Consider the following 24017-nt stretch of genomic DNA (forward strand, 5'->3'; position numbering starts at 1 on the left):
TAGCAGTACTGTCTATCAAATAGTATATACATGAAAAAAAATCTGTATCAACTCTTACAAAAATTTTGCTTTAAGAAAAGTTCTGATGTAATTCAACATAATTTCAGTAGTCTACTGACACCAAATTTGTTAATAGTACAGCTCCAAATGAAACTTGGAATGAGATAATATGGACTTTTAGTTTCAGTCTATCATTTTACTTTTCTATTTTTTTCTGGTTTTAATTCTAATTCTAATGCCTACTCCTTTGTTTAGAAAAAAATAAGTCAAATCCTTGCTGCAGTAATAATTTTAGAGAGAATGTGTATGTCAAAAGATACCCTGTTTTAGATAGACCTTCTTGTACAAATGGAGTAAGATAACTCTTGAAAATAAGTAAATTCCTAAACTGCTTAAGACTTTTTTGTCTGGTACTATATATTACCAACTTGTACACATAAAACATACTAACCCCCATATCTTATGCAATGACCTATAATTCTAGAGACTCTACAATGAGAAGGTGTTCATACGTTTGAAGTATTTAATTCTTTAAAAAAAGAAACTGCTCTCTAATTTCACAACCCACTTTCATCAATGCACATTTATGCTTTATTCTTTCAGTCTATGTCTAAGAATACTTACATTTTATAATGTTGCAATCTAGGGCGTCTTGAACAATGTACTACTATTCAGTCATTTCAAGGGGACTGCAGGTCAAAGAGAATGACTTTCCCACATGATTTCCTTGCTAACTTGGCAAACAATCTATGTCTATCAAGGATAACTAGTCAGCCACAGGGACCAGCATTTTGATCAGAGTTCCTTCTTTTTGAATCATCCTCAAAGACTACAAATACTTAAAATACAAGGCAGGCAAGGTCTGTCTCATGTCACACTCAAATGTGACAGTGTATCTTTGGTCACACTCTTTCCTTCAATGTGAAAATACCTCCAGCTTGAAAAGCTACACAATATGGAGATAAAAGAGGCAGTTTAATTCCTATGGCAGGATGCAGTCTTGTAACAGCTATGCCAACTTCCTCTGAGGAAACACTGGTAAACCAATCCAGGAGGCAAGACATACCACTAGCTGGTTCATATTACTTTTTTATAAACCAACTCTATAACAAACTGATAAAATGTCTCTGGAGAATGGAGATTAGTTAAAGCTTCTTCTGAAAAGCCACTGCTTTTATATGTGATGATGAAGGAAAGGCACTGACCTGCCTTAGCCATGTTGCCTAAGCAACAGCTGCCTCTTCAGAAAGAATGTATTCCTCTTTTGCTCTCTGTTACTGGCAGGGAAGCTAAAATACAACTGTGAGCTGAATGTCCTCAAGCACTGCAATCAATGTATCTTTTTTCACATGCTGAAAATGCCAAATGCCATAGTGACAGTTGGACAAGGATTATTTTTTGTTTTTTTAATTTTTTTTCCATAAGTAAAAGAATGTATTGAAGTAAAAAAAAATTGGATATTAAATATTAACAATGGAGAAAAGTATTACATACTGTTAAAGTAGGGGAATGAGTGAGTTAATGAAAGCAAAAGCTGAAATGCAGTATCATCAGAAAAACATTAGCAAAGTTCTTTAGCCAAAGGTAGGGTTTGGAGCACCAACACTTGAGCCACTTAAGTTTACTAAGTGAAAGACTGAAATAAGCATTCTTGTGCTAGAAGCATAGATAAAAATAAATTTATGGTTTTAGTATTTGTCACTAAAATTTTTCAAGATTCTATAAACCAAATTTATTTCTTAAAAAAAAAAAAAAAAAAGGCTTGACACAATTTAAACTCTCCCAACAACCCTTACCATATCAGATTCCCCAAGGATGATCTCTGTTCTTCATACATATCTTTGATTATAAAAACTGGAAAGTCTAGGGTATGAAAACTGTTTAAATTATTAGCTCAAAGGTTCAAGAACAATGCTTTGGCAATATGCAGGAAAAAAGTTCAAACTAGTTGTCATTGGTTTAATTGACAGTTAAGTCAGTTAAATTTCAGCACAACATGGAAGAGACCAACATACTTAGTTGAGAATATTCTCTCCCTTCATTTTACTGAAACACTATCACGAAGGGTTTTGTGCTCCATATCCATATCTACAGTTTAGAAAATGCAGAGAGAAGCCCTGCAGCCAAAGCCAGTGGTTCTAAATGCTATTTAACTAGCACCTAGATGGGAAAAGAACAAAACCAAAAAGAATGTGGTAGCACAATACTGAAGGGATGTATCAAGGAACTCCTGACATGAATGGCAGGAGCTGATCATATATGGTGGGATGCTTGGATTGCAGCTCTGCAGCATGGACTGGCAAGGAAGCAGCCTGAATGGACATTTTACTGAACAGCAGCTCAGCCCTGCAGCTTCTACCTGGACTGAGATGAGTTAGGAAGCAGGAGCTCAGCAAGTTGCCAGGGCTGCACAGGAAGATGGAGAATGTGACACATGTCAAGAGGGTCCAAAGCTTTTTCAGCCCATGAATCCAGTCTTCATGTGCAGTATCAACTCAGATGTGAGGAAACATGGCATGAAGGTCTAACAGTGACTGCAAAGCCTCACACTTCCCTTCCCAAGTTCAGAGCTCAACAGCCAATTACCAAATTTTTGATAACTTATGCTGGACAGCATCCAGCATACAGATCCTGTTTCCCTGACTTGCCACATCTAAAAGAGTTTTATGACCCAGCACATACTGCTGAAGCATGACTCTCTACATTTCCACACTTCACCTATACTCAGAACTCAATCAGAAATTTGAGTCTTCCATGCTTTTCACGAAGTTCAGAGACGGTAAATCAAGCAAGCAGCAATAATCTTGCAGCTATGGGAGCTTGCATTCACAAGCAAATCTGTTACTGATGATCTTACAAAGTTCTCAGAAGCAAGCATAATGCAGGCTGGAGTAATTATAGTCTGTTTTGGAAAAATATTCAAGGAAGAAACATACATAAACTTGTGATCTTAATGGAAAAAAAATCCTCGCTAAGGTTCCAAGTCAGTATAGCTGTTCTTGTACTCCAGATAGACTATGCCACCTCTTCTAGCTTTTTTGGACTTTTAGCTGCATACAAGACTGCCAAAGAACTAAAATACTTGATAAGTGCACCTTAATTTTGACTGTCCCCATGAAAAAGAAAACAATCTCTCAGTCTTTTACCTTGTGTTACCATGTGTAAAAATTAGCAAAGGAATTAAGCAGGACAGAACAATCAGCCCTTCACAAAGTTCTAACAAGTAACACAAAACTGAGAAAACAGATAACCCTTTCTTTTTTTTTATAATATGTCTTCTGTAAACAAACTCTTTGATAAAACACAGATAACCGTTATTAGTTTACTTATTTATGATGTGTAAAAAAAGACACACTTTTTATTTCTTCAAGCATTGTATGTGAGGAAGTGGTTATCCCAAACTATAATAATTCTGCAAAAAAAACCCCAGATACTGGAGGATAAAAAGTTGTGAGAAGCCTTTTCCCTCTTCCTTAAATGAATTTGGAAACAAAACTAAACCCCAAGCACAGAAACCATTCCTATAAAAAACAACTAGCTACTAACACTTCTAAAGGGAAACTACAGTGACTATTGTCACTGGCAAAGTATGTTTAATCAGATAAACATTTTTCTTCCTATAGTAAAAATCTAAAACAAAAGAAATAATTCTATATTTTGAGATATTCAAAACAAATGTTCAGCATGATTCTAGCTTTCAGCATTATATTCAGCACAATCCTAACTTTCCTCAGAATCACACTTCTGAATCACATTTCTCCCCAGGGGTAGAGATATCTGAGGAAGAACAGAAAATTTAAGTGATAGACTGAACCATTTAGGCTTTCAATCAAAAACTAGTATTTAGTATATAACCTCTGTAGTCATGGAAATGTAGGCTGGCAGAACTTCTTTCAACTATTATACTTTTAGATAAAGCAAATATTCAGTTGACTTGATATGGACCCTTGGGATATGTTATTTAATGGATTTAACTTCTAATGACATTTTTCATAACAGGAGCCTATAAAGTGCTTTGGAAATAATGAATGAAAACTGCATACTTAAAATGAGTTTATGTTACAAATTTATTATAACTGCATCAGATTATTAAAGAACAAGTATATGGATATAATCTTATAGGCCTCCCTGACAATATGCTGAATTTGAATGAACAAATTTTCAGAAGATTAAAGAAGTTCAAAGAGGAAATTTTGTCCCATATTAATGTCCCATTGTTAAATTTTGATGGTGGAAACAAAAATGTTAATATTCTCTCCTTTAAGTATAATTTACATTATCTGCATCAAACCTGAAATTGCAAAATAAACTGTTTGAGAGAAAATCCTTGTATCAAATCACAGTCAGTGCAACAGCATACCAGATTGAGACCTTATACTAAGCTAAGATCCCAAATCAGACATAAACTTGAAAAGTGTTCCATTTTCATTGTTGCTTTATTTGGTAGACTACTAGTGCTCCCCCTATCTGACAAAAAAAAGGACTTCCTTGTGAATCAGGGATTCTCATTAAAACATGAAACACAGATATAGCTTACTGAATATGGTTTATCTGCATCTGTTGGGACAGGCAAACCCATTGAACAAGATCTTGTTGGGCAGGCAATAAAAATGCTGACAGCATTTCTTTTCATACAATATAGGCCTAACTTTGAGATAAGATTATTTTGATTATTTTGATGCAAAGCTGAATAAGAAACTCTTGACTTCACTACTCTGAACAAGAGAAGAAAACTAAAAGTGATGGGGAAGAATATACAACAGTTTTATCCGAGTAGTTTTTGGAATATTCTGCTTTCAGGACATTGGTTTAAGTCCAGAATAACCACGAAAGATCACAGTCAGAATACTTCTGATAGTCTTTATACATGTCAATTAAAATTTTTAATCTACTCACACAAAGCAACTTCACTGTCACTTCAGTAAGCTGAGCTGGATAGACCCAGGACTACACAGACATAGAGAGTGAACTGACTGACAGAATCCCAGGAGAAAGGACTATGGCACTTCAGAAGGGCAGCTTATGGGAGACAGGAGAAAACTAGTATCCCTGTAACCCATGCTATAACTGTTTGGTATGTAAGAAAGAATTTACTGCAATATCCATCTTTACAGCAATATTTACTGCTATCCATCATGAAGGTTGAGCTTTTAGTTTTCATTATTCACGACCAAAAAAGTTTCCTGTCCTCCCGTTAGTAATCAGGTTAGTTTCACCTTGCAGCACAAACTTCCGTGCCCATGCCAATCCTATGAGCACCTAACAGAAGACTACCAAAACCTTTCTTGTGAGTAGTGCCAAATTGTTTCCACTGTCCAGCTACAGGCCTAAAGTTAGGAGCAATGACAAAAATAAGAATTTAGGAGGTAAGTTAACACCTATGAACTTACTGCAGTGGATTTTTGATGTTAAAAGAATTATCATCATCTTGTACTATATAAAATATTTACCTGTATAATAAACCCAGAGTTGCATACAATTTGAAAATGTACTTTTGTGACTTGCCTACAGCGAAAAACACATACAAAAGCAAAATACAGGCAACATAAAAATTCAAGTTGAACAAGTATACTTCTTTAGGAGCATTACCTCACATGCTTCTGAATCATGGAAAATGTAAAAAAAAACAAAACCAGGAAGGTGCACTGAGGGATGATCAGTAGCTGGTAAGCAACTGAGAACAGCAATGTCAAAGCTGCAGAAATGGACTGATGAGGCAGGTAAGGCTGACAAACTTACTCTGAAGCTGTGGCTGAGGCTGCTGGAAGGAAAGGGGCTGTCCGAACACAAATGGACTGTGGACTAGGGAAGAGGGAGGTTTTGCAGCTTGATCAAAGATGGAAGGAGCTGGGAGATTTGGCCGTGACTGAATGGAATTCAGTATGGCACTCAGTTGGTCACCTGTAGTGGGCAAAACAGTCAAAACTACAACCTGTTACCTGTCATTTTCCAGAAAGGTAGAGTAAAATGGTGCTCAATTAAAGTTTAAATGATGATAACAAAGAAAGCTTATAAATCTTATTTAGCCACAAAGTACTCTGCTTGTAGCTAAAAATAAAAAAAATCTCACTCCATGCATGGCAACAAAATTACTGAAAACTACAAGCAGGGTTTTAAAGGATCATGGATATTTTAGTGCAGTTATTTAAAACATTTCAAAATAGAAATTTATATTCACCTTGCTAAAAAATAAAGAGCAGCCAAAGAAAAGACAGAAATCCCTAGCATTTACAGTAACACACACATGCAACAGAACATGCAGAAGGAGATTTGAAAAACTGATGAGAAGGGAAAGCTAACATGTACTTAGGCTTTGGCAAATGTATTTCTGTGCCAAGGCTTTGGTAAATATTTGCTCATTTTTGTAAATATCTTTAAAGTATTCTGTTGTGCTGTTTTTCAAGACCAGATTAAAGATAATTTTTAAAACTCATTAGTATCACCTAGGAACTAGAACTGGTTTTATGAAAACTACATACATTTGTTGAGAGACAAATTAAGGCCTTCAGAAAACTAGTATGTTAAAAATAGAGTTTTAATTTTGAATGCCAATTCTCAAAAAACTCTATATGAGCATTAGAAATACATGATGCCTCAGTAAGAAGACCACACCATGTCATAACTTGAAGTATACTTAGTAATATGAGGTGGGAGGAACCAAGATTTTGAGAGAATCTCAGATTTGAACCATCTTCAGGCAAATCCTAACAATGTCACTTTATTCTGCAAATTCCTATCATTTTGACAGCATTCTACAAAACCTAGTAAAAAAAATTAGCAGCTACTATATAATTTACAATTCATTGAATTTAGAACATTTTTATATGATTATTACTTTTCTTTCATGGAATTAGAGAAAGACCAGTGGGTGTATGAAACCCTGTATTACCTAAGAACTCAAAAAAATCAATTTTATTTCACTGTTTTGAAATTAGCATACCTAAAAAATGTTGGAATCTGTACGTTAGGGGCAATCATTCCTACCTTAAAAACCTACAATTGATTGAGCAGCCTGGTCTAGTGGGAGGGGGGTTGGAACTAGATGATCTCTGAGGTCCCCTCCAACCCCACCTATTCTATGATTTACATGTTCGACAAATCACTATTATAAAATACAGTATGCCTGTTTCCTAAAAGGAGTAATTATTTTAAAGGGAAGAACATCTGAGAAGAGCTTGAAAATCATCTGCCCACAATAATCAAATATGGAGGTGGGTAGGGCGATTCACAAGGAATATTAAAAACTTGTCTGCACTGTAGAGAGAAGACATAGCTACACGTAACAATCATTGTGGGAGTCATGTCTTCGGTCTTGCAGGCAATACTATAAATACAGACCTATTATATGGGCATCTCTACATTTGAAGAAATTTGAAATACTCATAGATGGCAACTGAATTTTCATTGAAAATGAAATGAACTGAACTATTTTCATTGAAACTATTGAAACTATTTTCACTGAATCTTTTAATAAACAAGCAGCTCCAAATGTGCTTCATTCAAAAATTCCCTATGAGATCGTGCTTGTGCCTTCCTTGTTTTATTTTCTACAAAACTCAAAAGCTTCTTTTACCTGAGAACACAAAAATCCTGCATATAAAGTAATGATATAGCTGAAGAATTCTATTTTTCTATTATTCTGTCAATTCTATTTTTCTATTATTCTATTATTCTGTCAATACAGTTGCCAACAACTCTCTGCTCTTAAGCAATTCAGAAGGAAATACTGTACACAGAATAAATCAAGTCATCTAGCTGATGTGTTCATTCACACCAAACATCACAGCTTGAGAAAATAATATGTGAAAAATGGTATGGAATCCAATGCCAGGAGTAGCTTCCAAATCTTCTGTAACTGTATTATCCCAAAGAAACACCTTTGAAACTGCTTAAGATATAGTAAAGAGAATCACAATGTCTTCAAGAAACCAGGATGCCTGTTAATACAGCATATTGATTTCTAAATTTTATCTCTGGACAACACAGAAGGAAAAATTATTTTCCTAATATGCTTCTGTAGAAAAAAGAATAGATAATATTTGCACTATTACACAACTGACATTGAGACACAGGCAGTAATACTGCCTCACAGCTTAAACCCTTCCACTTCTGTGATTCAATCATTAGTTTGAAATAAGTATGGTTGAACTGGGAAAACCAGTTCTGTATAAAAGGCCTTATAAAACAGATGAAAAACACTTCAACTTTTCCGTCCAAAATAAGAGTTTCCTATAACAATGCATGGGCAAGTATGGACTGCTCTCTACAAAATAGACCATTGGGAAGTGATATAAAACTATTTCATGTTGTGACACTAACAGGTTAGAATATTTAGGAATAAATTTTTTCCTAATCTCCTCTCCTTTAAAGTAAGTGTTATTTTATTTAGGAGACCACTAAGAGCATAGGCTGATGTTAAAAAACACATGCAGCACTTCAGGTCCCTATTTGAAGTGTCATGGACAGAGTACAGTGATATAAGAATAGAATGGCAAAGCTCCGTGTTTCAGGTATATTTCTCAAGGACACCTGCCTCACCAAAAGTCCCTTCTATATTATTAAATTTTCTAGATCTAATCAATAAATTACCAGAAGGTAAGCAGATTTATATATAAGTATATATATTTTTAGATCTTGCTAACAAAATAAACCATGATTAAAAGAAACAATTATTTTATGCCAGTAAAATTAACAAGGTTTTATAAAATTAACAAGGTTTTATTTATTGCCCAGCATTTGTAACTAATATCTATGTGATAGAAAGGTAACTTCAGTTTTACAACTTTTTTTTTTTTTTTAGGTGGGATTTTTTGAGTTTTCTAATTTTTTTGAGTTTTACAAGAAATCTCAAATGTTACCTTTTATCCTGTCAACCCATTAAATGCATTTGAAAAGTTGTCAAGACAGATGACAAAGGTTTCTGGCCTTTTAAATTAAAATCCATGCTTTCTAAATCAAATAATTTCCTTATTTTGTTTTAAAAGTATGTATTTTTCATTTCAGCATTAGTTTTGTGCCTACCACTACAGAAAGCCTCAACTATAACTTCATCTTAGATGATCCTTTTTATACAGAGTACTTAGATTAAGTGAAATTAAAGCAGAAAATAAAGCAGTTCTAACATTAACTACATATTTTGAAAAACACCTTGCAATTCATTGTACTACTGTTTATGTCTTTTGGAGAACATCTGTAGTGCCTAAAAAGGTAGCAAATGAGTAATAAAAGTAAAAGCCGAGTTAAGAAAAAGATAATTGTTTTAAAGCATGAGTGTAAAAACATACCTTTGTTATTTCCAAGGCCATAATCAAACCCTTGTCCATTACTACAGCTTGTCCCCTTACTGAAAGCTTGTACTGAAAAAGGACTTGGGGGAGGAGTCTGCACATTTTGATCTAGAAGTACTTGCTCTGTAAGAAAAACACATCTTTTCAGAATTAGACCTTCTCAGTAACTGATCTACATTGGAAAGATGAGTCACAAAGCAAAGGAGTTATATTTTTTTCCACACATAGCTCTCATCCTCTCTACTCAATTCTCTTAAAAAAAAAGCACATCTCTTCTTTAGATCTCACGCTCTAAAAATATAAAGACAGAGGACTTAATACCATACAGACTGTTTTTATGTTTGACTGAGTTACTGCCAGCTTTGCCATTATCTGCCACTTAGGAACTAGCTTGACACTTTGTTTTTTCCAGTAACATCACACCATTTAGTGTTTACCTTTTAGCAATTGTTAAAATTCATTTGACAAAGCAAAGTGAAGAAAGGATAGTTTTCAGTCGCTGACTCTAAGCCAATAAATCTTTAATCCTGGGTATGCCCTGGTAATTCATGGAACATAAAACATTTTTTCCTGACATTTATTCATATCTCTACATGAGTACTACAATTTTGCTTTCTGTATGACACTAAAGAAACCTCCAACCAAATCCAACCTGGAGTCTTTCATAATATTCCTAATAACATATGGCCAAAATAAACGAGACAGAATCCACTTGACTGTTTAGATTTAGAGAGAAATTACTGACTTCATGTGGTCAGAAATGTAATTACAAGTGATGATATGTAAGAAAGCATTCAGAAGAACTGTCCCAAGTGCAGGTTTAAAAGCTCAAGCTGGCACCTTGAAAAACTTTTTTTTCTCGTAAATGCACTAAAATTCATGTGGATTAATTAAAAAAAAATCACTAGTCTTCTAAAAGTAATTTTTTAAAAATTGCATTTAAGGCCCAAACTGCATTTCAGAGTACAAACTTTTACATAACACACATATTTAAGTTAAAAAAAATTACCAGGGAAAAAGCTAGAAATTTAAAGTTGGCTTATAAAAGAAAGGATCTAGAACTTTCTCTGAGGCAATTCTAGATCTTGCTCTAGTGTTTTAACTGGATACTTGCCTATGGACCTAGGCATTCAGTATGACTTCTGGTTTTTCTCTTACAAAAATCCTACTTCTTTATGGGAATGAAATTATATTTTTTTAAAATAATGAAGATATGAACAAAACCTGAAAGATATGATTTATGGATAAAAATATAGACAGTTGCCAATCTACCTGGAGCTCCTCCAAATCCTAATTATTTCCCTCCGGCAGAAACATTGAAACTGATGACAAAGTATTTCTAAATAATTTCATGGCAAATAAAAACAATCAGTTTAAAGTAACCTCCAGATATGGCCTAAGCACATTAGTTTTACCTGGTACTGAGATGTACTAGGAACATAAAACAGGTTAAAATATCTCAGTAATTGAACTGATAATTGCTTTAACTGCTTTAGCTAGATGTATCTATCTTCGCCCTACTTATAAACACATAAACTCACCTAGAAAAGATTAAAACATTGACATTATCAGACATAACTGCAAGCAGAAAAGCTATGACTTGAAAAAAAAGATAGTGTTCTAAGCACTACTTAAATACTTATATACCTTATGAAAACCTTTTCATTATTTCCCTTCTTTGCAGAATGTTTTATACCTTAAAGTCAAGCCACAACATCCTACAGAAAATACATATGTACTAGCAAGGAACTATTTTGCTTTAATATAGTAATGTGATGATAATTATTAGAGCATCTATGTGTGAAACAAATTTCTGTGCCAAATACCCAAACCACAAAAAGGGCAGAGTCTGTTATAATGAATAATTAAGAGGCTGACAATAAGCACATAAAAACACAAGTAGAATATGACTGCTGTGAGGTCAAAGTTTTTCATGAAGACACCTTTTGGAATATATCTATAGGATACATTAAATCCTATAAACGGAGTGGGAAGATTATAATTTGAAAATGTCCAAATTTATTCAAAAAACAGAGAAATATAGATTAAAAGAAAGCAAGCTTGAAAAAACTGAGTGAGTAGAAACAAGCCAGCCTCTAGGGAACTCTACTGAAATTTTATTATCTATGGAAGAACCTTAAATGTTTCTAAGAACACCTGTAACAAAATCACACTAATGAAGATTTATAGTAATTTTTACTAGACTTTGGAAAGACAAGAGGGACAGACTGAACCAGCTGGGGTGCTGTGTCCAATTTCAGGCTCCCCATCAGAAGACAGACTGAAATGAGTTCAGCAGAGACCACCAAGATATTCAGGGCAGTAGAACATACAACATCTAAAGAGAGGCTGAGATGTGGGTTTAAGAAAAAGAAAGCTAAGGCAAGAACTTATTGGTCCCTTTCATTATCTAATCAAAGAGTTCAGGGAAGATGAAGCCAGACTGATCTCAGATGTTCACAGTGACAGGACAAGAGACAACGAACAAAAGTTGCAGCATGGAAAACTGTGATTAGGTATTAAGAATATTTTTCACCATGAAGGTGAGCCAATATTTGTACAAGTGTTCAGAGAGGCTGGAGATAGCCAGAAGTTGAGAACGCAAGGCCCTGAGCAACCTGAGCCAGCTGAATCTGCAATGACAGGATGGTTAGATATATGATCTTATGCAGAAGTATAAACACTGACAGATTACTCCTTCTCTCATTTTTAAGGAATATAAGCACTGCCCACAATCTTGCAAAACAGAATGCATGCAGACGGGCTGAGTCTGTTAAGGAAATAACAGTTTCAGAATACCTTAAGGTATGACAGCCTGTTTGGAGGGAGATCAACAAGAAGGATGATGGAGTGGGAGGAAAGCAATAAGAATTTTTGCATAGTACCATCTTGGTTTTTTTTTTTTTTTTAATTATTCCTAGGTCTTACCCAATCTGAACATGAATTACCAAGAGAGAAATTATGCATTTTAAGAGAATGCAATCATACTTTGCTAACTCGTGTAATTAACTAATCTGATGTTAATTTCAAATACAGTGTTAAAAAACATATTAACAGGTTTTTAGCAAGATGTCATGTTACAAAATTAACAAACTTAACAGAATCAAAAGGAACCTAAATAATTCATTCTCCTCTGCTTTTCAAGAGACACAAAGAAGATAAAGAAACCCTACAAAAATGAACAATTACTTATTTAAAAATTATCCCCACAGCTAAAAAAAAAAAAAAAAGGATGGTTAAAGTTACGGCCCCTAACCATAACTGATACAGAGGAAAACATGGGGAAAATATTTTTAACTGTTCTTTTAAAACAAATTTAAAGACTGTTTATAAACAACTTTAAAATCCTACTGTGTAACACATAACTCAAATGAAAATGCATAAATTATTATGATACCTGTTAAAAACTCAGATGCTACTTTATTTTTCATGTTTAGATTGCTTAATTTTTTCTAAGTTAATTTTAAAAAATAAAACAAAACAACCACTTGCCATCTTCATGCCGGAGGTACTGGTTTCCACCTCTGTCTCTAGCTAATGACCATGCCTCGCCTTCATCACTTTCACAGAACTCTACCATGCTGTTCTTATCCATTTGCACCCATGTACCTTCTGAATTAGTCACCTGATGCACACACATAAAAAAAGCAAAATTTATTGACTTTTCAAATAATTCAATAGCGTGATTCAGCAACTTATTATAGCATCTGAAAAACACACTCATTCCAATCTTTATATTACAAAGCAAACGTAAAAAGAAAAAGTTTCTTAAATTAAGGCCACAGGCTGAGGCAGATTGAAGTACCAAACCTACTTATGGTAAATTTACATTTAGGAGTTGTTCCAAAAATATTAGACCTGTTTATGTTTGGAAGAAGCAAAACACCCACATCACAACTTTAGAACATCCAAATAAGCCTGAATAAAAACTTGAGGAAATAGTCACCAAAATATGCCTTCTAATTGATGGATGCAACAGTAGAATTATAATACCAAATCAAATATGAAAAGTTTTTATGAGTATTAATTTTGTTCCTGACATTATATTTAGGAAATAGCATGACACACTTCATCCTTAAGCCCTTCTTAACCATAAAACACCACAGCTGGACAACCGGGAACCGTAACAACAGTTCGGCAACTGAACAAATTAATACAATCAATATAGAGAAACACAATAATTGGTTAAATGGTTAGGTCCTAGAAAAACTTTTTTTCAATTAAACAAAATTCTTTCAAAGAATATGACAAAAAGGTAGAACAAGAAACATAATTCTGTAAGGAATACTGTAACAGAAACATATAAGCAAACATATTTAACCACAGTACCACTTTAACATTATTCCAATCAATGCAAAAAGGCAAAAGACATAACTGCATTAGTCCTTATAATACAAACCAAGTTCAAAGGTCAGCATTTATCATGAGGATTAGAAAAGCAAACCTGTACAGAGGCAGATTCTTTTGTTGCGTTTACTACTGTTACATACTGGTATCTATGAAGACATGAACTGAAGCTACAAGGATCCATACCTCGCCCACTGCCTTGACTTTGTTTCCCAGAACTAACATTCCAATTGGGATACCTCTAAGGTTAGGGCAGCTTCTGATGTTGTGACCTGATGGGCCAGTCTTCACTACCTTGTACACTCCAGGTCCACCTCGAAGGAATGGCATATCTTGTTCTTGCATCACTGCTTCCTGCGGACAGTACGAATTTAGGTCTTTGAAAAAATCATCAGCATTAGACCTAGATTCCTGAGAAATTTGAAAAAAGGCAAAACAGAACAGAATAAAATCTATTAATCCCACTTTTGAACTATTTAGATAAGAAATATTTCAAGACTAAAAAAGGTAAATTGCAAAGCTAAAATAGATACTTGTTACATTGCTAATTTTACTGTGCAATGCTGAACAACTAACTACTAGTAAATTGCACATTAATTGAAAAGTCACTGTATTTCTCTTAAAGCAAAAGTAGTATAAATGTAACCATTTATCTAAAAGGAATAGCTCATATCTAACCTTGGAGACAACTTTTTAAACCTAACTGCTTTCATTAACCCTTGTTCCACACTGACATTTATCAGGATACACACTCATTCCTCCTTCTGTATTTGTGAAATTTCGTGAAAGTCTGAGGCTAGGTAAAGGGAATATTATCTCTCTCCATATGGTATGCTTCTTTTTTTGATTTAATATTCAGAATATATTGTTAACTTTAAGGTAAAATTATAACAAAGAGTAACAGCAATACCATAGACTGTAAAAGCACATATAAATATTACTGAGTATTTATTATTTTCACCATGACAATAAAAATGGCCTACAAATTTATTCCATCTCATATTAATTACAGATGAAATATATATCCAAATCTGAAATGATGACATACTTTCTGAATTTCTTACCAAGAAAAAACTGCAGTTACTAAAAGAAGAGAATAGTTAGTATTGATTTTTCAGCCAGCTACAGCTTAACAAAAAGGCCACTGTAAAGAAAAATATGAGAGATGGGAGTAAAGAGTGTGCATTTGTATCAGAAGAAAGCAAATAAGAAGCAGAAGGGGGCTCTATTATGCTTACAATGAAAGTCAGAGGTATTTTAAAGGAACACCTGAAAGTCAAGAACTATGTAATGCCCTACTGGATGAAGCCAGTTGTTCACCTAATTTAGTATACTGAGTTCAGCAACAGCAACAGGAGGTGCTTTTTATAAGCAGCATACAAGTCTTTATTAGTAGTCAGTCCTTTATATACCATCAGCATTTAAAATCTTTATTATCAATGTTAGAGGGTATATCCTATTTTCTTTATTATTTATTTATTAATCCGACTTCTATAAATTTAATTTCATCTGAATATGCTCATACTTTCTGCCTCAACAATCTCCTGTAACACCACTTTCCAAGTTCACTTCCTGCTATGTAAATGAATACTTTCTTTTGTCAGATTTAAACCAAACTTCTTCTCTTGTTACTTCCTCTCAAATCAATGCAATTTCCTTTAACTATCATATTTTCAGCTTTTTTTTTTGTGATATGAAGTCTGTGCACTATCTCCAGACTAATACAGCAGTTTTTCCAAGAAGCCTTTATGCAAAAATGACTCTTATGTAAATATGTAACTTACAAAGCAAGTTAATGCAAGTTGTGGTAAACAGTTTCAAGGAAAAAAAAAGTTTAAATATTGTTTAGATCTTGCTATAATAAATTTTGCTATTCCAGGGAAAAAGATTCAGTGGACAAACAAGTTTTAAAATCTCTAAACCAAATTGTACAACACAATGTCATTTTCATTATGAAGTTAACATGAAGAAAAAAAAGGATCTCAAAATCACTACAGCACTGATATGTAGACAAACACTTCTGTAGTTAAACAGCTTAACTGTACTTAACATACCTTGTTCTTAAAATTACATAATTTTTAAAAAGTTTAAGAATGGGTGGAGCATTTATTAAGTATCTGTGGCCTTACTCATACAAATATCATCCTATTAGATGCTGCAACTGCATGTGAAGCCTTCAAAGACACAAAAAAATTTACTAGCAAATTCTGCACTAACAGAGAATTAAAGCCTTCCTTACGTTACTAGGCCATCTCTCTGAACATCTAATTTGTTTTATTAAAAAAGGAGAGTGCTACTTATGAGTTAATGAAAATTCAATAACCTGCCCTGGTATTTTTTTCTCATCCTAAAGGAAGAGACACAGATACAGCATCCTATGCAAATCTTCTACTTCCTGTAAAAATAATTCACAGTAAAACAGACTTCAAAGAATATTTAGTATAAAGTTGAGTCATAAGGTGCATTCTGAAAACATGAGAGACAGTGTGACTGTTCCTGTAATTTAACTCACCTTAGGGGGTAAAGCTTTGGAAGTCCATGAAAAAAAGTCCAAATCCCTTACTCCTTGGCTAGCATTAAAGACATTCTGAGCAACAAAGTTTAAAAAAAAAGACATATATCAACAAAGAAATGGGAACAAAGAAATACTGGAGGAAGAAGCTCAAGGTATTATAATGCAAACTTTCTACACAAGTAAATTTACTAGTAGAATGTTTTGCAAAAGGGGAAAGTTTTGTTTTCCTAATCAAGTCACCTGAGTCCATTGCTCACCATGGCAAATCATCCATTAAACAGAAACAGTTTAGTATGTCAAAAGCTCAAAATGGATGTAGTGTGTCATGCCATTTACAGAAATTAAGACCCAGACATTTCTTATAAAGCTTGAGACTTCATGCACAGAAAAATCCCACACTTCTGTTACAATGAAACAGTAGTTGGTCCCATCACAAAGCAGTTTTCTAGGAAGATGCTCTGCTGTTCTGAAAGATAATTTCAACTAGTGCAAGACAAATGCACATGGAGTTTTAGTCACCAAGTCACACCTAAAGAGATGCAGAAGGGCTAAGCTCACCATTGCTGAAAGCAGTTCACTTGCACAGAAAGATTTCACCAGTTTGCACATCAAAATCGTACTCCTTACCAGAGCCAAAAATTTCAGTGCTACATGGGGAACAACTGCTAAGATTTCTTTTGTTTCATAAAATGTATAATCCATTTACTAGTCTGTTATGAACAATCATAAACCAAATACAGTGGCCAGAGAGACTTCACGAATTTTAAAACCAATTGCCCACACTACAGAAATGAGCACTGCTGTTCTGTGTATTTTTCCCGTCCCACAGAACAGTGAGGACAGCATTTTTTGATCAGCCATGAAAAAGAAGTCATCTTTTCTCCATAAGCTGGTTTCTACTGATTTCAAAGAAATTTTCACTGATCCTGTCAAATGAAAGAATTAATAATATATATATATATATCAGTACAAGTAATTGTATTTATGATGGAATCCCTTTGACAAAGCAACCATTCTATCTATATGAACAGAGGTATCAAAATCTAATTTCCTATTCCCATCTTGATATGGGAACCAGGTGAAATCCCTGGGCAGTAGTCACATGAAAATTTAACAGTAGTTAATGCAGTGAATCCTTTCAAGCAGAAACAAGTACAAAACACCCTTGGCATGCCTCATTTGTATTCCTTGAAAAACCACTAACGTGGATATTAGGAAGATTGGCAGAATACAGGCTCACCAATTTGACACAAAACTATGACAACTATAAAAAAGTTTGCATTTACATGAGAGTGTACTTCATAGGCATCCAACATACTTAGACTGACTGACTGTATTACTTTGCAGCATATCTCCTATTTTCTGATGGAGTTCTACTGTACAGAGAAACATGGACTATCCATACCTAAATTATTTAAATAATTTCAAAGACTTATTTCTCCACATCATAAAGCTCTTTGTGTAACACATACAAGGGAAACCAACAGCAGCGAAGTGGGACCAAGCTGGCTTAGCAACACCAAGAAGTTCAAACTAGAAGCCCTCCTTTGCTCTGGGAGATTGAGAGTCTCCTGGCATAGAGCATTCTAATAGCCAGTTTAGATGAATAGGTTAGAAACTACTACAGAAAAGCTTTATATTTATTCCTTCTGCTACCATCTGTAGATTTAGTTTATTTTTCCCCTTTCAAATCTCTTGCAAATGTCCTTCAATATTTCCACAGAACATTCAGCTCTCTGAGGTTCTGTGATCAAAAACTGTAGCCTATATACTAATTTTGGTTCTTTCTTCCACTGCAATAACAGTTTGAAAAGCTTGCAGTTTCTCAATCCTGACTGCCTATGGTGGTTGGGGAATGTAATAACGTAACTGGGCATCAGAGTACAGTATTCCTTCTTATGACATTTTACATTTAAAATTAAGTAACAAAAACTTCCTTAGTATATGATTTTTTTAGAAGTCAAGGTCCAGAGCTTAACCAAGATAAAATTCTATTTCTGCCTCGTGTGCACTCTTTTATATCCTATGTACCTTTTCACTAAGTTACCAACGTCAGCATGAGGAACTTAATACGTATTTTTTCAAAAACAGTTAGCTGAATGCCACAAGACAGCGGCAAAAATAACTACCAGAGATGGAAGCAGCTTATCCAAAATCACCATCGATTAAATTCAGTCTTATAACTGTATTACCTAAAATGGATTGGATGCACAATTTCAGATCAGAGACTACATAGCAGTTCCTTGTGAAAGGACAAGACTAATAAAAGAAGAGCATTGACTTTGAAGATTTTTCTAAAAAGGTAAATGACCAAGGCTCAAATAAATAAAACACTGGTAACTACCACGGATCTCTGTTTTCCTATAATCACTTATATTTAAATATAATAGTTCTGAAAAAAATACAGCAACAGTATAGTTGAGAAATCAACAACATTCAGTGTTTGTTGTATCATGAAATATCTAGTTAACGTTAATAAATATACATAAAATGTAGATACAATATATATGTCAAGAAGATGCCAAAATTAACACTGCTGAAAACCTGTTCTTCATTTGTTCACTATTCAGTTCAGTGATGAAACAGAATAGTTAAAACTTTCTTTTAAAAACACACTTTTTAACATATTGTACAAAATGTACTGAGAGATTTTATTTACTTAAGGGATGATTATAGAAGGCCTGCATATTTAAATGTGACAGAGCAATGTAATTGGAGTTGACAAGTCTGCACACTTGTGAGTTGAATAGAACTGGAGCCTAATAAAAGTAATGTGACTTCTATTTGAACAGGGAATACAATGACTAATTCAGCCAACTGATCTTCCATTTGTATTATCAGTCACACAAGAGGCTTTCTCTAGTGTTATTCTTAAGCCACTACTGGTCAAACAGTTTGTGTTCAAAAAAATCTTTTACATAAACGTTGGTTTGTTTTTTTTTTTTTTCCATTTACTACATTCTGCTCATTATGTCATTCAGTTATCCAAATCAAGAGAACAGGATAAGCAGATACGGATAATATCACAATTTAATCTAATGAACCTTTATCATTTATTATTTAATGAATATCTTTTGCCCCATGAGTCTTTAATCTCTAGAGGATTGTACTGATTAAATTTGACAACTTACAAACACAGCCCTTTTGTTGGACAATTCAGAGAAAAAAAAATGCAATATTTTTCAACTTTTTTCAAATTTGAAAATATGAGAGCTGTGCAAAGAAACTTTCCATTTGAAATTAGCTCAAAACACATCTCTTGCACATTGCTTCATTGTTAGAACAGTTGCTTTTTTAAGACTTTTACCATGTTGAGCACTGCTTACTGATCAGAAGCTAAGAAAGCATGTGATTTGTGTCATTCAAGATGCAATGGAACTGTTACTTAAACTTAAGCATATCTAACAGGTTTTAGTAGACTGAATGGTATCAAAACTAAATTCACAGCAGTGTTTGAGGAAAGAGATAGTATTTTATCTGAACTCTACCGAGGTAGAGAGTGAAATGTTTGAAAACTGGATACTTTGACATTTGATTGTACCTGACCTACTTATTCAAATGAAATTTTAATTCTCAAGATTATATTATCAAGATTGAACGTTCAGTTATTTATAATATCCATTTCCTTTCAGGTTTTTCTCAGGGTAGCACAGCATATACTCTGCTCTGGAACTAAGTGAATGCTAGAGTTATATAAAATATGCCAGCCAATAAGGTCTTGCTAACCACAGACACAACTGCTGAACTCAAAAGCATTTCCTTCAAAAAGTAAAAATGTATTAAAAATAACTAAAAATACAACCCAAACAACTAAAAAAAGTCTAGCAGAGTATAATACCCATCCAGACTTATAGAATTTAACTACTTAATCAATGTGAATTCACTTTTATCATGGGTGAACTGGTAAAATTCAATTGCTGCATAAAAATATTAACATTTCATGAAAGCACAATGTAGCAATTCTCTAACGGCTATCAATATCTAAGACAAAAATGCAGACAAGATTTTAAGCAAAGCTTATTTTTTCCCCATATTTTCCTATATTCTACAGTAAACTAGATACACAGTGTGACAACAGGCACATTTGAGTGACGGACGTCTGAGTGCAAAAATAATATGCTTCCCATATGCAAGAACAAAGTAATCCTCCATACAAGAATTTTATTGTAAGAAATCTCCAAATAGAAATATATCAACAAATAATTTACAGTCAAGAAGGTGAATAAGAAGAAGACCTATTCACATCATATAAGAGTGTTTGTCAGAACACAGACTGCAGCCACAGGGATTTATAAATTGCCAGATTTGGCTACTAGTAAATAACCCAGTTTCACTGGAACTGGGAATGTCTCAGTTCTTTTGTAACCCAAAACCATCAACAGGATGATATTACTGGCTGGAAGTGTTTAATTTCACAAAACATTTGTTAACTATCTTCAACTGCAACAGCAGCTACCTCATATAAGACAACAGATCAAATCTAAAAAGCGGTACTTGGAATGAGATCTGGCTCTCACACTGTGCACAGAAGAAACCAAAGTACTGCCCATTCTGGGGAATGCATGAGAACAGATGAGCCAGAAAGGCCTGCACTTCCATAAATTATTTAATAAGCACTGGTTTGGCTAATATAGTTTTCCCTTTCTGTCCTTTGCATTTAAAAAAAAAAGTGCCTTGTTTCCAGAAAATGTGCAATGTTTGAACTGTAGTGATGCTGATCACCATAAAAGTTATTCAAATAAATTATGCTTACTCTTTCTATAAATTCAATTTTTTATACAGTCTTAAAGCTGTGGGATTCTCTGGCTAGCTAATAAATTGATAACTTAAGGATTCGGGTGTAAAACTCACAAAAATATATGCAAAACCCAGAGGTTAATGAACTTTTCAGGTTTTTTTTTTTTTTTTTTTTCTTTTTAAAAAGTCTCAATTACACTGATTCACTAAACTCTCTTATGAGAGTAGAGGTTACAACTCTCTTATGAAATCATGGCCCAGGTGGACCACTTTACAGACAATGCAATCTAGCAGTAGAAACACCTGGTGCAGACCACAATCTAATACTATTCTATTTTTATTACAGCAGTCCTTGTATCTCTGTTTCTCATCTAGGATGAGAGGCTTCAACATAAAAAGCCTCGTACCTTTCTACACTCCACCCTCATTACACAACAGCCCTCAAAACTCCAAAAACATTTAAGGTTATATTTCATAACTAAAATATTGTTTACCTCAGGACTTATTTGCAGCCTTAATTAAAGAAAGTCTTGTAATGAGGATAGAGTGTACTTTCGGATATTTTTCAAAGGCACCTTTTACTTACGTCAACAGGTACCAGAAGGCTCTTGCCAAGATGTTGGTTAAAAGACAGACACCAGGCTTCAGTGTAACCATTCATGTTAGGAACATACTTCTTTATTGTCTCATCATTCAGCCTCAGCCAAACACCATCATCATTGTGGATCTATGGGAAACAAGCAACAAAAAGGAGCCACGCCCTCCTGTAACTTCTGCAGCTAGCAAGGATTAACAGATTTCAGACAGACAGACAATAGTAGCAAAGAAGCAACCACCTTCACTATTCTGACAGAATATAAGTAGAGGTAAAGAGGAATATCGACAAAATCAGAATTTCAAAGCAATGACAGGTACATCTTTTTAGAAGTAAAGCTGGGAAGACAAACTGAAATCCAATCATGCGACAATAAGGTTTTCTTTGAGAGAAAAGAGGAAAGAAAGTGAAGCCTTTATAAGCTTTATGAATTCCCCACTTCCCATTTTTCCACTGCTGATATAACCCTGTAAATTGCAAAAATATTCTTTGTATGTGTAAGAAAAACACATGCACAGTAGTGTAACACACTAGTGATCTTTCAGATCTGTAAGTTAAAGACATAATGAAAAGGACAGCTACATCTGAATTTTTGTGTAGAGTTAAAATAGTAAGTCACGAAAAGCTAAATTTTAAGAGATATTATTATAAGATGAAGTCTAGGAACTCTCTTTTCTTGTACCAGAATATCAAATGTTTTTACATAGGTTTTGAAGTAAATAAATTAAAAGGAAATGACAGCTTGAAAAATTAAATTAGTAAATTCAGATTTTTGCAATTTATGCTCTCAAGTTGTATATGTCAACATCTAAACATGAAAAAAACCCCATTATTTGCATGAATTAACTTTACATCTTAGCCCAATTTTCAGTAGAAATGTCTTATTGATTACCTCGTCAATGAAAGTGATGGATCCATTGACTTTCACTATGCCTATTTGCTCACTCTGAAGGGAAGGGTGGCTACGGATACGAAGCCCTGCACTGTCCTTGGCCACAAATTTGCGAACCTAAGAGAAGCAAAGAAAGACAGTAAGGAAGAAAAAAATTGGAACAGAGCTCTCAGAGTAAAAAGAAATAGGTTTAACAGATTCTGAAATGCCAGTGACAAGACGGCAGTCATAAGAGCTACAGTTTGTTGCTAGTTTCCCATGGCTGCTGTGTATACCTTCATTTTTTTTTTACTATAGTCAATAAAAACAACGTTCAAAAATCCCCTGAAATGTAAACACAGACATTGATTCAGTCTTGGAAATATTTCTGATATTCCCTGCAATGATCAGTACAGGCTTCTGACTCTTTAACACTCATATTTTATTCATTCCTGCAAGTTTCAATGGATTTGCCTTTTCAAATTTAATACACTTCCTAACTGATCAGCCTGGGATTACTATTCTCACTTGTGATACCGTAATACTCTCTTTAGTTAGCTTTTTGACCAAAACATGGATCTTTTCCTTAGCTAAAGAGTTTAACTAGACATTTTAAAATAGAAAAAGAACAGATCTTTCTATTTCTTTAATTTTCAAATAGCTATTTCAATAGTTTCTCCTTTTACCACAGGAAGGTTAGAGCAGAGGTTCCTTATTATCAGTTTGAGTTACTACAACCCCCCAAAATCTTCCAGTTGTTTTGCACTTCACTTTTTTTCACCATTCAGGTGTATGAACACACCTGTCCCATAAAGAACAAGTGTAAGCCATCCTTTTGGTCTCTGTTTTTAAGAGGTGCATATATTTTATGCATATGGTATAAAGCATATATTATTTTCTTGGAAGGTTATTTTCGAACTCCACAAGTAAAACTAGTAAAAGTATCGATGAAGTATGGACTTAATCCTTAACATAAAGCACAGAATGATATGTGAGGAATAAACTCAGTGAAAGATAATGAAAGATAACAGCTAAGTGCATGAATTATTTTTTTCCCTAAAGAAATCTTTTATTTTAAGAAATGGTATTTATTCTAAGGCTAATTAAAAAAAACACAACAAAAAACAAAACACCAAAAAATAAAATCAACAAAACAAAAAAAAATCAGAAGCATGTAAAGGATTTCAAATGTAACATACTCCAAAATGTTCAAGGTTTTGCTTATTAACAATCCTCTTACTCAAAATATTTAGATTCTCTCAACAGACAAAATTTCCGAGATCCTTGTAAAAGTATAAGCTGAATCATTGCTGACAGCATTTTCAACATAGACAAGCCTATAAACAAAGCCTTGCAAATTAGGGGTCCTTGCATTATCAACTCAAAATTTTACTTCAGAAAATCATGTGACAGTTTGCTATAACCTGGATTAAAACCTTTAATTTAGAGGATGAATTCACACTCAAGATTTTGAGTCTGCACAGGCCTGGAAGGAACATTTTCCCCCTTTGCAGCAGCTAAGTAGTTGTAAGAAAACTGCAACCTACAACTCAGAAAATGTTTACAGATCAGATCCACCGACAGACAATACAACAAAAACAGACTAAGAGCTCTTTTATGCTCATGTCTGACCATCATAAAAGCTCAGCTGTCAGTGTCTTCTGT

General features: G+C 34.0%; 1 protein-coding gene across 11 annotated transcripts in view; it reads right to left on the minus strand.

Moving 5' to 3' along the window:
- The window catches only part of MYCBP2 (MYC binding protein 2), a 173245-nt gene that overhangs the window by 36328 nt on the left and 112900 nt on the right, over positions 1 to 24017 (minus strand). For 4 of the 11 annotated variants that reach the window (XM_050333825.1, XM_050333822.1, XM_050333821.1 and 1 more), the window contains 7 exons: positions 22374 to 22490; positions 21473 to 21613; positions 16147 to 16221; positions 13821 to 14045; positions 12780 to 12912; positions 9285 to 9410; positions 5740 to 5901 (listed from right to left, as the gene is read on the minus strand). In XM_050333825.1, the coding sequence (XP_050189782.1) occupies positions 5740 to 5901; positions 9285 to 9410; positions 12780 to 12912; positions 13821 to 14045; positions 16147 to 16221; positions 21473 to 21613; positions 22374 to 22490 (979 nt within the window). The remainder of the gene's footprint in view (positions 1 to 5739; positions 5902 to 9284; positions 9411 to 12779; positions 12913 to 13820; positions 14046 to 16146; positions 16222 to 21472; positions 21614 to 22373; positions 22491 to 24017) is intronic. The other 7 variants (XM_050333823.1, XM_050333827.1, XM_050333824.1 and 4 more) reach the window with 7 other exon arrangements.

This window comes from Myiozetetes cayanensis, unplaced genomic scaffold (assembly GCF_022539395.1).
Source record: "Myiozetetes cayanensis isolate MyiCay16 unplaced genomic scaffold, myiCay2020 scf5-8, whole genome shotgun sequence".
Classification (NCBI taxonomy): Eukaryota; Metazoa; Chordata; class Aves; order Passeriformes; family Tyrannidae; genus Myiozetetes; species Myiozetetes cayanensis.